The sequence below is a fragment of the Ailuropoda melanoleuca genome, chromosome 13 (assembly GCF_002007445.2).
Source record: "Ailuropoda melanoleuca isolate Jingjing chromosome 13, ASM200744v2, whole genome shotgun sequence".
In the NCBI taxonomy this organism is placed as follows: Eukaryota; Metazoa; Chordata; class Mammalia; order Carnivora; family Ursidae; genus Ailuropoda; species Ailuropoda melanoleuca.
Genome location: NC_048230.1, coordinates 6882287 through 6897188, shown reverse-complemented (window position 1 = coordinate 6897188; position 14902 = coordinate 6882287). Strand labels below are relative to the sequence as shown.

The following is a 14902-nucleotide window of genomic DNA, read 5'->3' as shown; positions in this document are numbered from 1 at the left end:
AAGTGCTTTATTGCACGCACGTGAGCACGCACACACACACCCCAAATCTTCATTTGGCAATTTAAAATACTAGCATATCTATTAGACGGAACCACATGAAACTGCCAATGTTTGACTGCTTCTGGCCCGCAGAAATGGCCACCTTACAGGGTGTGTCCTAATGCCATCTCTGAAGTGCTGGGCACTGAGCTAATTTGGGTAAAGGCGGCCTCTGGATGAAAGGAAACCAATGTTTCTAATGAGAACATAAGGTTTTTTTTCACCATCAAATAAGCACCACACAACTTTCTAGGGAAAGGCTACCAGACGTCATGCTCCAGGGACTGCAAAGCTCCCAGGGGGCCAGGGAAAGACGTGTCCTTCTGGAAGGGCAACGGGCTCTCGGATGGGACTGCTCATGTCCAGCACCACAGGCCATGGGCTACTTGCCAGAAAGAAGGGTAAATTGGAACAAAATGGCTTTCACCCCTCCCTCCTCAAGAGCCATGCCCCACCTCCCAGGTCTTGGGGTGCTCTGCCCTCATTGCGGGAACTTGTGGGGCCTTGGGGCTGTTTCTCATGCGGTGGGGAAGGGCCGGGAAACAGGGCATCTTTATGAGCTCGTGTCTGTTTCTCTTAGTTGTGCTGTTCGACCCCCCCACACACACATATGTTGGGGGGAAGGAGGGTTTGTTAGCAGTTTCGGCCCCTACAGAAAGGAACTGGGGCAGGGGGAGGGGGAGCGGCGGAGGTGGAATTCAGGGAGAACGCTGTGTCTGGGGAAAGCTGTGGCACTGATACAGAATGACCCATTTAAAAGGGCCATGTGAGGCAGCCCCGTGCTGCCAGGTCCCTCAGCAGACTGGCCTTGTGCATACGTGCGTGTATGCACGCGTGTGAGTAAGCGCACGTGCGCACTCACACGTCCACACAAGCTTTCCCATACCTGCTGGCTCTCTCCAAGCGCTCACGTGACGTTGCCAAAATTCAGACAAGTAGCAAGTGCTGTCAGTGTTGTCTGTCCGTCTCTCCCCTCCCCCTNCGCCGGGATCACGCCCTGAGCTGAAGGCGGTCGCTTTAACGACTGCGCCACCCAGGCGCCCCTCCCCTCCCCCTTCTTTTCTTTCCCTCTGTCCCTCTCCTGCTCTCTCTCTTTCTCTCTCAATGTCCAAAGGGGACTCTGGTGAAAAGAAAAGGGGTGATGTGTTGAGCCGGGCAGGTGACAGTGGCACTAATGAAGAAGCAACGGGAGAATTTAGGAACTCCAGACTGTTGTAACTGAGCATTCACACATCCGCCACGTGGGTGAAGAGAGTGACGGAGGAGGGAGGTGAGAACAGGAGGACCCTGGAGGGAAGCTACGCCTTTTCCAGACACTGTTCATTCATTCCTTCCTTCCTTCATTCAAAATTTAGTTGGCAGGGGGCGCCTGGGTGGCACAGCGGTTAAGCATCTGTGTTCGGCTCAGGGCGTGATCCCGGCATTCTGGGATTGAGCCCCACATCAGGCTCCTCCGCTATGAGCCTGCTTCTTCCTCTCCCACTCCCCCTCCTTGTGTTCCCTCTCTCGCTGGCTGTCTCTATCTCTGTCGAATAAATAAATAAAATCTTTAAAAAAAAAATTTAGTTGGTGGGTGGGGGGGAGGGGAGACCTGGCTGGCTCAGTCAGTAGAGCATGGGACTCTTGATCTCGGGGTTGTGAGTTCGAGCCCCATGTGGGGTGTAAAGATGGCTTAAAATAAGAAAATTTAGTCAGCACCAGCTACCATTTGTCCAGCCCTGTGCGAGTCCCTGGGGATGAGTAAGACCTAGACCCTGCCCAGAGGCCCCCTCCTTCCACCTGCCTCTAACACAAGGACTTTGGTCACCTCTGAGACTATCAAACTGATTCCAGTTTCTTGCCTTGAAGACTCTGTCTGTGAGCCCACCCTGGCCTCTTCTGGAAGAAGTAGGGAGTTAACATTTATATGACGTGGTGATAGCTTCACTTTATCTAGTTTATCACATATCACAGATGTGGAAACTGAGGCATAGCACAGTTAAGTAATTTGCCCAAGGTCCCTCTTCAGGAAGCAGGTAGCCAGGAGTCAGATCTAGGCTGACCGGCTCCAGAGCCCGTGCTGTAAACCATTACCCTAGAATGCCTTTCAGGAAAAGGTAAAGAAGACCATGGGAAAGGAAGAGCAGTGTCCCGGCACTGTGAGAGGCTGGTGTAAGGGAATGACACTTGAATCCTTGTCAGGAGCTATGGGTTCAAGTCCCGATTTTGCCACCAGTGGTCAAGAATTGTAACATTTTTTAAAGTCTTTGTTTTTAAAGTAGGCTCCAAGCCCAGCATGGAGCCCAATGCGGGTCTTGAATCCACTGAGATCAAGACCTGGGCTGAGATCAAGCATTGGATCCTTAGGGACGCCTGGGTGGCTCAGTCAGTTGTGTGTCTGCCTTCGGCTCAGGTCATAATCTCAGGGTCCTGGGATCGAGCCCCTGGTATCTAGCCCCGAGTCGGGCTGTCTGCTCAGCAGGGAGTCTGCTTCTCCCTCTCCCTCTGCCCTTGTCTCTGCTTGTGTTCTCTCTTTCCCTCTCTTACATAAATAAATAAAATCTTTAAAAAAAAAAAGAGTTGCAGGCATCCCCACCCCCCCCCTTTTTTTTAAAGTAAACTCTAGGCCCAAAGTGGGGCTTGAACACATGACCCCAAGATCAAGAGTCATGTGCTCTACTGACTGAGGCAGCCAGGCGCCCCTACTGTAACACTTTCTAAAGTGAAGTGGGAAAGGGGCCGACTTAGGGAAATGGGTACTTTCATAACCAAGAAGAAAAAACATGAATTGTACATGGAAGGACCCCATTTGAAATAAGCCTGTAGAAAGCGAGGAGCGTCTGTGAACCCTACTATCAACCAGGTCTACCTGGCAATTCTGGGCCTGAGCTGGGGAGTAGACAAGTACTGACGTGCAGAGGGGATGCCAAAACAGACACATTGGGACAGGAGGTGCTCACCATCACGATGTTGGCCAGATGGGCAGAGACGAGCGCGTACACCCCTCCAGAGGAGCCCACGACTGGTGCAGTCATGTCAGCCACAGACACTGCCAAGGACCCTGGTACAGAGAGAAATCAGGAATTCAAGGATGCTGGAATGCACTCCCCACCTCGCCCCAGGCCTCAGGCCCCAGGCCCTCGCCTCTAGCAGCCTTGGGGGTAAGACCCCAGAGCAAAGGCTCCATCTCCTCTTCCCTTCAACCCTGGAGCCCCCCAGAGGCCTAATTTATGGCTGAAAGAACCATTTGATTCAAATTTCTCCTTTTATAGGAGACTCAGTGGAGGGGAGGGATCACCTGCGGGTCAGGGCAGCCTCTGTCTCACTTGTGCCACCTGTCGGGGTTCTGGGCAATAAGAAATAGTAGCAGAGGGACGCCTGGGTGGCTCAAATGGTTAAACAGCTGCCTTCGGCTCAGGTCATGATCCCGGGGCCTGAGATCAAGTCCTGCATCGGGCTCCCTGCCCATCAGGGAGTCTGTTTCTCCCTCTGCCTCTGCCCTCTCCCTGCTTGTGCTCTCTCTCAAATAAATAAAAATCTTTAAGAAAAAGAAAGAAAGAAAGAGAAAAGAAAGAAAGAAAGAAAGAGNACCTGCGGGTCAGGGCAGCCTCTGTCTCACTTGTGCCACCTGTCGGGGTTCTGGGCAATAAGAAATAGTAGCAGAGGGACGCCTGGGTGGCTCAAATGGTTAAACAGCTGCCTTCGGCTCAGGTCATGATCCCGGGGCCTGAGATCAAGTCCTGCATCGGGCTCCCTGCCCATCAGGGAGTCTGTTTCTCCCTCTGCCTCTGCCCTCTCCCTGCTTGTGCTCTCTCTCAAATAAATAAAAATCTTTAAGAAAAAAGAAAGAAAGAAAGAGCAGCAGAAGCAGATGCCACGCACGGGCACCACGCATCAGACACTGGCCACGTGCTTTACGTACACCGTCCCCTTTAACCCTTTAAGGAAGGTGACAGTGGCTGCACTGCAGAGGTGAGGAAACTGAGCCCAGAGTCACTCAGTAGGAAGGGCTGGAACCAGGATGTGAGTCCAGCTTTGTGGACACAAGGCCCGGGCTCTTGGCCTTGACAGCAGCCACTCCCCAAACTGGTACAGAGGTCACCATTCCTCCTCCACCATCGCTCTGTCTGCTCAACAGCATCTAGAAACCTGCTTGGCATCACCTCCAACCTCCCTCCAGCCAAGTGAAATCACAAAAGGCCAGCAGGATCTCCAGAGCAGGAGGTGGGGGGTTCTCTGGGGGAAAAATGTCCTTGAAAAGTCCCAGGGAAGAGAGAGAGATGATGTCATACCCTCTGGGGGAAAGGAAGGGTGTAAACTCTGGGTCTGGGGGATGACAAACTTTTGTGCTGGGAGGCAAGCCGGGCAGAGAGAAGGAAAATGTATTGTTCTGGTCTCATTTAAGTGTGATCAATGCTTTGGCTTCCAGGGAAGGACACAGGAGACTAAAAATAACTGGGAGGTAGAGCCCAGGGCTCAGAGGCTGAGAGGTGGCTGGCCTGGGTGAGTGTGCAGAAACCACCACTGGAAAATGCCCGCAGGCTCGGGAGCCAATTAGCCGCTGCCTGGGTGGAGACAGGAGGGACCTGCGGCCAAAGGCCAAACTGCAGCTTTTAGGGAGGTGGGGGTCTGCTCCTTAGGCCCAGCCCCAGGAGCCAGAGTGCCTGACATCCCTGAGCATGGAGAACCCCCATAACATGATCCACCCTCTCTCCCCTACCTGCCCCAGGGACTTCTCTCAAGGTGCCGTGGCTCAGTGAGAGCCTTCAAGCAAGAGATCCCCATAGCAAATTCTGGGTCTCAGGGGGGATGTGATCTCCCAGGAAAAAGCACTGTCATGACCTGAGAACTCCCAAGTCCTTCTCCCCTGCCAGGGTAACTATAAATCTTTCTTCTCCCCTTTCATGCCTTCCCTCTGGCTTTAATTAGGTATTGATCTATTGTCAGATAACTTTTTTTTTTTTAACTGCCTAGCCAAGGGGTCAGCCGTATAAAACAGAAAAAAAAAAAAAAAAATCCCAGGATGGCTAAGAGGCAGTCAGTGGGATCTGCACGACAAAGGATTCCCACGCTCTCCTGGCAGAGCGGCCTGCACAGCAAGGAAGGCTGCATTGCAGGGCTGTGGAGGGGGCTGCCCGAACAGCTCATTAATTACCGCGTGGACAGAGGAAGCCCCAGCCTCCCTGGGCTGGCCTCTTTCCTCTCGCAAGTCCCACCAAACCGCCCAGCTTCTGCTCCCTCGGTCTCCCCAGTGCGGTGGGATCCACCAGGGGAAGGGAGGTAGCAGGGAAGCCAGCACGGCCCAGGGTCCAGCCTCCCCACCCTGACCCTTCTCTCACCCTACCCATGGATAGAAGTCCTGACCCCAGGGTCAGGGGTCAGTTTGGGATTGTGACGGGAGTCTGGAATGGGGGCGTGGCTGGAAAGTCGTGTGACCTTGGGCACAGCCCCCAAATTCTTTGGGCTTCAGCTTTCACATCTGTGAAATAAAGAGGTCTAAGGCTTTCCAACTTCTGAGCTGTGAAACTGTCTTTTCAAAGGGAACTTTACCCACACCCCTACCCCATGGAGCAGAGCACAGGGAGCCTATGGCTGAAGGGGGATGGGGTCTGGGGAGTCAAATTTGCCACCCATGGGAGGGGACCTCAAGAGATCCTTCCAGATCACAGATCCAACAACCCGAATCTTGGCCTGAGGTCCAGGATCCAAGGTTTAGATCCTGATTCTAGAATCCTAAAGGTAACAGTCTGGACTCACCAGTCATTCCTCAAGTGGCTGCCCATTAGCCCTAGACTAGAGGGAGTGGGAGAGGTCAAATACAAGCATGGGCATGTGTGCCTATCAACAGACTAATAAAGGCCACCCCAGGGGCAGGAAGCCTGGGCCAAGCAGGATTCCTGACAAGCTCTTTGGAACCTAACCTAACGGCTGACAGTTCCATAAGGCCAGTATGAATTCCCCAGAGGTCATGGGGACAGAGGACAGGTATTGAATGGCAAGCTGGAGGGACACACACATGTCTGCACAGCAGCAGGCCCAAGGACTAGCTCTAGTCGGGGATATGAGCTTTCTCAAAAAAATTCTGGGTCCACACCAGCGGGCAGATAAACTGGAGACTTTATCGTCATGCACAGCTGTGATAATTTTAGCCTGAAATATTTAAAGCAGGTGTTTTCCAATGTCTCCCTTGGCCGTTAAAAAAAAAAAATCCAAATAAAAATACCAGAACACCTCCCTTTAAGCAATCTAACTCTATTTATGTATGTATTCTTCCATTTGTTCTATGAATATTTGTTGCTTAACATATGCCAAACTCTGCATTAGGCTCTGGGGATGCACGCGTGGCTTACAATCTATAAGAAAAGCTTGCTGAAGCCCTTAAAATACTGGTTTCTACAATATCTAAAATTTCAGCCATGTAATTGTTAGCCAGATGCGAGAGACACATGGGCCTCAAGCTCTGGTTAAAAGCATGGGGCAGAAGAAGGGTTTCCACTCACTTCTAGGACTTCTTAGCCCTTCTGAGAAAACTGCCTATAAAATGGGGGTGACAGTACCCACCTCATGAGACTTGGTGGATACAGGACATAATGTGCGAGAATCCTCTGTCGTAGGCGGGGTACCAGATGCGCCTGGCAGAGGTCAGCCGCCATTGCTACCAACTGTGACGGCCTTGCCTTGGGAATATTTTCACTGGGCAGGAACTAAAGGGTGGGGCCTGATGTCTATGAAGACCTCTCTGGGTTTCTGATAATAAATTATCGGCGCAAAGGAAAAGGTCTGCCTTTTGGTTCTCATTGCATATGGCGGTAGTTTGAAACGCAGCCTTTGGGGTCAGGTAGCCTGGGTCTGGGGCCAGCTCCGCCACGTACAATGGGGTCTCCTTGGGCAAGTCGCTGAGGCGCTCTAAGGCTCAGGTTCTGTACCTTGACAAGTGGCAAGTCTAGTACCCGCCTTAGGAAGGCAGTCCCTTCCTAACTACCGGGTATCCAGTCAGGATCTGGCTGTCTGTGAATGGGACCCCCTCTCGGACTTGGGAGGCACACGAGGTAGAGAGGGAGGAAGGGGTGCAGGCAGAGCCATCAATTCGATCCTGGAGATTGATGACATGATATATGGTGACCAGAGTGCCCTCTCTGAATCAATGCCTCAGACAGAAGAGCACACGTTATTTGCTTTACAATACAGCCCCACACCCTGCTGGGTAGTTGGCAAGCCCCCTTCTGTCGGTGCGCCATCACCCTCTGCACTGGTGTCACTGGGAAGTGTCACCAGCACTACCCTCCCTGCTGGGTGTCATCTGGTTTGGGTGAGGCCTGAGTCGTCTTGAATCTGATTTCTGTCTTCTGGGTTATTGGCACTCCCACCCAATTGACAGCTAACTGAAAGTATTTTGAGTGTCTTTCCTGTTCCTCGCTATTAACCATCTGGGTCTCTGGGTATCTAGGTAGAGAAAATGTGGCTATAAATCTCCAGATGTCAAGACTTGGGGGGGGGGTGCGTGGGTGGCTGAGTAAGTCTGGCACACAGAGCTGCTCATTAGACCTTTTGTTCAAGGATGTGGAAGGTACTGGATGCTGGGAGGAGCTCGTGGGGGTGCTGTCCAAGGTGGCCAAGGTTTCAACACTCAGCACAGAGAGAAATGTAAAAGCTGTGGGGCCAGTCTCCCACGCTGAGAGCTCATGAACTAGCAGACCAGCCTCGCATGGGTGGGTGGGGTGGGACCCTGCCCTCTCGGATTCTTGAAGCCACTTCAGTTACTCCCAGGGTCCCCGTTTGCCTGTTGTTTACAAGGTCATCGGTGCCCTGCTCTCCTGATGACAACTTTAATGCCACTCAGAAAGGATTAAGATCTTACTTAAACATACACACAAAGCTCCCTTGGGCACAGCTGTCAAGGTGGAGAGCTGAGGCGGCAAACCTTGTAAAAAAAAAAAAAAAGCCAGCTATAAAGTTGGAAACATCACGAGGGAGATCCCTCTATCCAGAAACCGGGTTGGTGCAGACTTTTCCTGCAGAAACACAGTCTGCTCTCCCCAGCTCACCCCAGCCTGCCTCACCTCCACCAGGGAGGGAGAGGGGTAGTCCCGCTGGCCATAGGGCACCCCCCTTCTCCCCTGACTATTCTCAAGGTCATGGTCCTCTGCCATGTGAGCAGAGTCAGGGGGGCCCCAGTCTCCTTCAGCTGGCATGGGTGCTCACCACCTCTCAGGCCAGACTGTTTCCTGTTAGCAGTGAGTCAATCAAGAGGACAGGTGCTGGCCTGGCTGGGGAAGGACCTGGCTCCACCCACACCTTGGATGTCCCTGCAGGAATCTCACTGTCCCCAGCACGGTTTACACAGCCCTCTTATTTCACTTGTCACCTCCCTCTGCAGTCCTAACATCCTACAGGCAAATATGATTAGTTCCTTCCTAAAACCTAATGGGGCCAAGAGAGGTTAAGGAATTTCCCCAAGCTCACACAGCTTCAGCATGGCAGCATAAAGAGGAAAGTCTCCTCCCCTTGCCATCACACGCCTTTCCCTGTGGACGGTAGTCCCCTTTGCAGCCCCCCCCACCCCAGGCACGGTGGGGCGATTGGCCTGGAGGACAACCCTAATAGTTAGGAGCCTTGGGGATGGGGTCCTGTGTCCCTGGGAGCTTGGGACCTGCTCAGTCCCACAGGGTCTCCTCACCGCTCTGGGGAAGTTTACCCCTGTGGACTTGTGGCCCACCTGCCTACCTGCCACAACGCCAGCCACGTAGACAAGCCCAATACGGGTTGCTCCATGTACCATCTCCAAGGGCACCCCCACAAGGAGCTGCAGCACCACGTTGAGTCCCAGGTGTTCTATCCTGTATAGAAAGACCACACTCCATCATTCATTCATTCATTCATTCATTCATTCATTCATTCATTCAACAAACACTCTATGCCAAGATGCAGGGGATCCAGCAGTGAATTATACCTGCTTTGAGGAGCTCATGGTCTGGGTTGGTGGGGGGCAGGAATTAGAATGCAGACAGACCATCTTGGAAAGAGCATACCTTGCCTGCCACCTGGGACAGGAACGGTGCAGGGCCGGGACAGGAACGGTGCAGGGCCTGGGCAGTGTTTGGCCACGTCTGCACCTGCCATAGTGAAGAGGGGGGCTAACCATGGTCAAAATGCAGCAAATCCATTGATTGACACATGAGAAGCCAAGGCTCAGAGAGGGGCATTGCCTGGCTTAAAGTCACACAGCCCAGGTTCGTCATGTGCAGAATCTACTCCACTCCCCAGGCCTTGAGGTTGCTCTGGCTCCCGAGTGCACGTGTAAGAGCTACTGATATTTAAAGAGAAAGATGTTTTCAAAACAAGTGCAAGCATGAGAGGCAACTCTTAGAACTAAATAATTCAAAGTTATCCCTTAAGATCTTATACAGGAGACTTCTCCCTCCTGGTGTGAGAAGGGACCCACTTTACTCCCAAACTCCCGGGGTTGGGTTTTCTTATTCTGTGAATACTTCCCTTTTTATACTATCATACATCTGTGACCAGATCTTGTTGCTTAATGGTGTCTAGCTGAGTGCACCTGTTACTAGAAAAACTGTAACATTATAATCACTACATCAATGGGTGCTTTCAAGTTTACAAAACACTTGAGCATCCATTATCTCATTTAAACCGTGCCTACAGCGTCTGCACAGCTCCCTGGGGATGTTTAAGTTACAGGGTAACAGAGCACATCATGGGGGGACCCTGGCCTGGGTCACAGCCCTGGTCCTGGTCTGCAGGGCTCTGCCTGGAGGCCAACTGCTGTGCCACTCAGGTCCACGTGGGCATCTGCCCGGGAGAGCACCTGCAAGGCAGCTCAGACGGAGGAGGCTCTGTCCTAAACTCCCACCACTCCTGGAGTCTTCTAGCCCACACCGACTGTGCCAGCTGAAGGGTTAGAAGCATCAGACAAGTGCACTGGAAAGGAGCCGGGTGGTAGCATCGGACTCAGTCCTTGGTTTATAGATGTGAGCCCGAGACTAGAAGACGCCAGGTGAGAGGAACCCAGGGCTCCTGCCTCCCAAGCCGAGCTCCTTCCTCTCTACCACCCTGATTTCTGGATTCACGGGCCCAGAGTAGGCCCCCCGCCATCATAGGTCCCCTTGCTGGATTCTCCCCACATGCTGGCCAACCATCCCTATCTCCTGCCTGCTGCAGCACGGTCCAAGAGCCCTTCTCTAAAAATCACACACCAGGAGACTCGTCCCCGGGCTCTCCCAGGCAGACACTGCCCCATAAGAAGCTTCAGCCAGAGAAAGGCTGGAGGCCACCCCTACGGGCCTCAGCTAAGAGCTTCCGTGCCTTGTCCACTTTGGCCTCCAGGCTTTTATCTCCCAGAGTCAGGGAATGGACAAGGAGACTCTGGAGGCTTGGTGCATGCTTGTTCCTCACCCCAAAGGCTCAGGGAAAGCCAGAGGGCAGTCCCGGAAACAAGACAGGCAGTTCCATCCCATGTACAGTCAGAGGCTGGGCGGCCTGAGCAGGGAAGCCACCCGTTCCTTGGTTCACAAGAAGACCCATGCATGATGAGCCCCCCTCATTCTGCTCCTTACTCCTGCGAGACCAAAGCTTGGGACACGGCAGGCAAAGCAGCCTGTGTGAACCATCCCCTCCTCTGGCTCAGAGTGGAAACATCCATTGGTAACCACAGACATGGCTCCTCACGCTTCAGTAAGTGCAGCCCAGTTAGGGGTTGGCCCCTGTGCTGCTCTGGAGGCCCAGCGGGGGCGGGGGGGAGGCTCACAGTGTGGCTCCCTCTTGGCCATTGTGGGTCTTCCTGCTGAGGAATGGGAATGATGGAGCCGTGGGGCCAGAGTGATCCCCTTCCCATTTCCAACCCCAGGAACAGACCCTCCCCCACCCAGAGCGATTCCCAGGTGAACGGTGAGCCCTGTCACTTCTCTCTGGAGAGGCTGTAGAAGACACAACACAGGTCTAGTGTCTGGGACTCTGCTTTCCCAACTCAGCACTTTGACCATGTGAAAACAGTCTCCAGCCAAGATCGTGCTCTTCAGGGGACTGGGACGTGGGTGGTCACCTGGCAAGCCGGTAGTAGGTCCTTATCATGGGGTAGGAGGCACCCGTGAGAACCAACTATATGCCAGCCCCAAAAGACACCACATATCTGTCAACAGAAACTACCAGTATTGCTAGAATTCCTCAAAAAGTCTCTCACCACCTATGGAGGCCACCTCAGGAGAAAAGCACATTCAAGAAATCTGTCCTTTATTTCACTTATAGGGCACTCACATGCACACAGAGTTTGTGGACAATGAACTTGGTTGCTAACCACACTTCCCTTTTTGCTTTGGCCACTAGGAAGCTCAGAATAAACTTATAACCTACATTTTACTGCTCTCATTGTGGGTGGGCTTAAATTGAGCATTTCTGTCCATCTGTTTCCCCTTCCCCGGACACTGTCAATAATTAACTCATATATTTTGATATTAGGTAAGTTTCAAAGACCCACCTCAAATGCTGTGCCCAGGAAAATAAAAGTGACCTAAAATGTATTTCAATCTAGGCTCTCGACCTCCTACTTACCCACAGCGACTCTGGCTAGAGTGAAAGAAGGCAGGAACTCACCCTGCATGCATGAAGATGTAGGTCAGGTAGCGCCATGCCTGCGCGCGGAGCTGCGGGTGGTAAACCAGGGCGTTCTTCAGGTATCGCGGATGGGTTACCTGCAGCACGAACTGGTCCAGCGACACTCCGTTGTAGAGGAAAAAGGCAACCTGCATGAAAACCCAGGATGGCGAGGGCCTGTTACTAGACGCAAGACTGCCCTCGAGCCCCTCTGGTGCTAACGCTCGCAATCCCTGCTGGAAGTTAGTTGTCCCTTCTCCTCCTCAGAGAACGAGGGACACCTGTAGGGCCAGCACGCAGCCTAGCTTTCAACCACCTCTCCCCCCACTTCTGTTTGATTATTTTGGCTTTTTTTTTTTAAGATTTTATTTATTTATTTGACAGAGAGCACAAGCAGAGGGAGCTGCAGGCAGAGGGAGAGGGAGGAGCAGACTTCCTGCTGAGCCCAGTGTGGGGACTCGATCCCAGGACCCCGAGATCATGACCTAAGCCGAAGCAGACGCTTATCCGACCGAGCCACCCAGGCACCCCTCTGTTTGATTATTTTGTATTAAATGGCCACAACATGGCCACATGGGCTCTGTCCGCATCTCCTCGTGCTGGGCAGGAAGGGTTCGGAGGGTTTTAAACTAATTGCAGTGAGGCGCCTGGGTGACACAGTTGGTTGAGTGTCGGACTCTTGGTTTCGGCTCAGGTCATGGTTTCATGGTCATGGCATCAAGTCCCACGTCGGGCTCTGTGCTCAGTGGAGAGTCTGCTTCAGATTCTCTCTCCCTCTCCCTCCCCGTGCTCGCTGTCTCTCTCTCTCTCTTCGTTTCTCCCTTGCTCTCAAATAAATAAATAAAATCTTAAAAAAACACCCTACTTGCTGTAATAATTAACATACCCATTTGGGGGAGGAGGCAACTCCACATAAGGAGATTTTTTTTTTTAATTGTGGCAAAACACACATAACATAAAATTTCCCGTCTCATCAGTTTTAAGTGTACAGCTCAGGGGCATCCAGTGTATTTACGTTGTTGCCCAACCGTCACCGCCACCATCCACAGAAGTCTTCTCATCTTGTAAAACGGAAACTCTGTCTCCGTTAAACGCCAACTCCCCGCACTCTCCTTTCCCCCAGCCCTGGCAGCCACCATTCCACTTCCTGTCTCTATGAACTTGACTCCCCTGGGCGCTTCATCGAGGAGGACTCACACGGTGTCTGTCTTTTTGTGGCCGGCTTATGTCACACAGTATCGTGTCCTCAAGGTCCCCTCACGTTATAGCACATGTCTGAATTTCCTTCCTTTTAAAGGCTGAATACTATTCCTCTCAATATACAGATCACAGTTTGTTACCCATTCATCCATTCATTCAACATTGGGTTGCTTCCACATTTTGGCTATTGTGAATAATGCTGCCATGGAGACGGGTATACTAATGTCTCTTTGTGTCCCTGCTTTTGATTTTTTTGGGTATATACCCAGAAGCGGGGTTGCTGGATCACATGGTAGGTCTGTTTCATTTTCTGAGGACCCTCCATACCATTTGCGGTAGCGGCTGCACCATTTTTGCATTCCCACGCTCAATGCACCAGCATTCCCATCTCTCTGCCTCCTCGCCAACACTCCACACGAGCTGATTTTGCAGATGAGTGAAGCATACTTGTTTACCTCTAAAAGAATTTTTTTTTTCTAGGACTCTTCCTAAAATGGATCATTCAGGGATGCCTGGGTGGCTCAGTCAATTAAGCATCCAACTCTTGATTTTGGCTCAGGTCATGGTCTCAGGGTCGTGAGATCGAGCCCAGCATCGGACTCCGTGCTCAGCCTGGAGTCTGCTTGGGGTTCTCTCTCTCTCTTCCTCTGCCCCTCCCCCCATTCTCTCTCTCTCTCAAACAAATAAATAAATAAAATCTTAAAAAATAAAAATAAAGGGGCGCCTGGACGGCTCAGTCGTTAAGCATCTGCCTTAGGCTCAGGTCATGTTCCCAGGGTCCTGGGATCAAGCCCCACATCGGGCTCCCTGCTCGGCGGGAAGCCTGCTTCTCCCTCTCCCACTCCCCCTGCTGGTGTTCCCTCTCTCGCTGTGTCTCTCTCTGCCAAATAAATAAATAAAATCTTAAATAAATTAATTAATTAAAAAAATAAAAATTAAATTAAAAAATAAAATGCATCATTCAGGGGCACCCAGCTGGCTCAGTCGGGAGAGCATGTGACTCATGATGTTGAGGTCATGAGTTTGAGCCCCATGTTGGGTGTAGAGATTACTTAAATAACCTTTTTTTAAAAGAATAGTAAAATAAGATAAAATGCATCATTCATGTCCCCGCACTCCTTCTCAGCGTGTACGCATACTCTTTTAAAGCCGTCTCAGGTACTGATCTGAGCTGTAGGAGTGAAGTCTTCTCCAGCAACTGATGGGGTTTTCACTCCTACTGTAAATGCCCTCAAATTCCTCAATTTCTTTAAGACTCAGGTCTGCTTCTAAATTTTTCGTCTTCTCCCATACTTCCAGGTTATCCGCAGGTTAACCGGGTACTACAACCAGGTTCTCACTCCCTATTACTGATCGGTCGTGAGCCCCTCTGAGTAGCTTCTTAGTCCCTTCCATTCTCTGTTATGGAACCTGAAAATCAAGTTCCTAGAACTGTTATGTAAAATAAAAGCTTTGGGCTTTAGTACAAGTACTTGGAAATAGTTATTTCCGTATTTTCTTCTAGATTGGAGGTTTGTGTTTACATAGCTGAAGTTTCTGGAAATTTGAATTCAATCTGGACACTCAATCTGGCCTCTCTGGATGACTGTGGATAAAGTATTTGAAATCTCTGGTTGTTGGTGTTCTCATCTGGAAACGGGGATGCCAATGCCTATCCTTCCGGGGTGGTCATGAGGTTCAAAGGGGGTGAAGTACACAAAAAGCCAGCCGGGTGCCCGTCATGCACGCAGCAAATGCAGCTATAATTTATGTGGGGTTCAGGGCCCCCCAGGAGGACTCCCCTGGGCTCTCCAGGGAACCGCACGGTCCATCTTTCAAAATGCGGGTGGCCTGGCAGCGAATACAGCTCCCGAGGCAGCTCATTATTATTGGTCCTCAAATAGAACTTAATAAATAGACCAACACAGAAAGCATTTGGAGAACGATTCCAAGAATATCTCAGAAAAATCGCATCTTCAACATGGACTCGGATGAAGCCGTAACAGCAAACGAAGGAGCGTGGGGATACAGACCAGCTAGTCTGAATTAGGAAAAAAGGAGGAGGATGCCATGGAGCTTGACGATCCTGTTACTGGATCTG

General features: G+C 51.5%; 1 protein-coding gene across 3 annotated transcripts in view; it reads right to left on the bottom strand.

The window, feature by feature from the left end:
* The window catches only part of RHBDL3 (rhomboid like 3), a 48334-nt gene that overhangs the window by 12029 nt on the left and 21403 nt on the right, over nt 1–14902 (bottom strand). For all 3 annotated transcript variants that reach the window (XM_034641170.1, XM_034641172.1, XM_034641171.1), the window contains 3 exons: nt 11623–11771; nt 8743–8855; nt 2979–3079 (listed from right to left, as the gene is read on the bottom strand). In XM_034641170.1, the coding sequence (XP_034497061.1) occupies nt 2979–3079; nt 8743–8855; nt 11623–11771 (363 nt within the window). The remainder of the gene's footprint in view (nt 1–2978; nt 3080–8742; nt 8856–11622; nt 11772–14902) is intronic.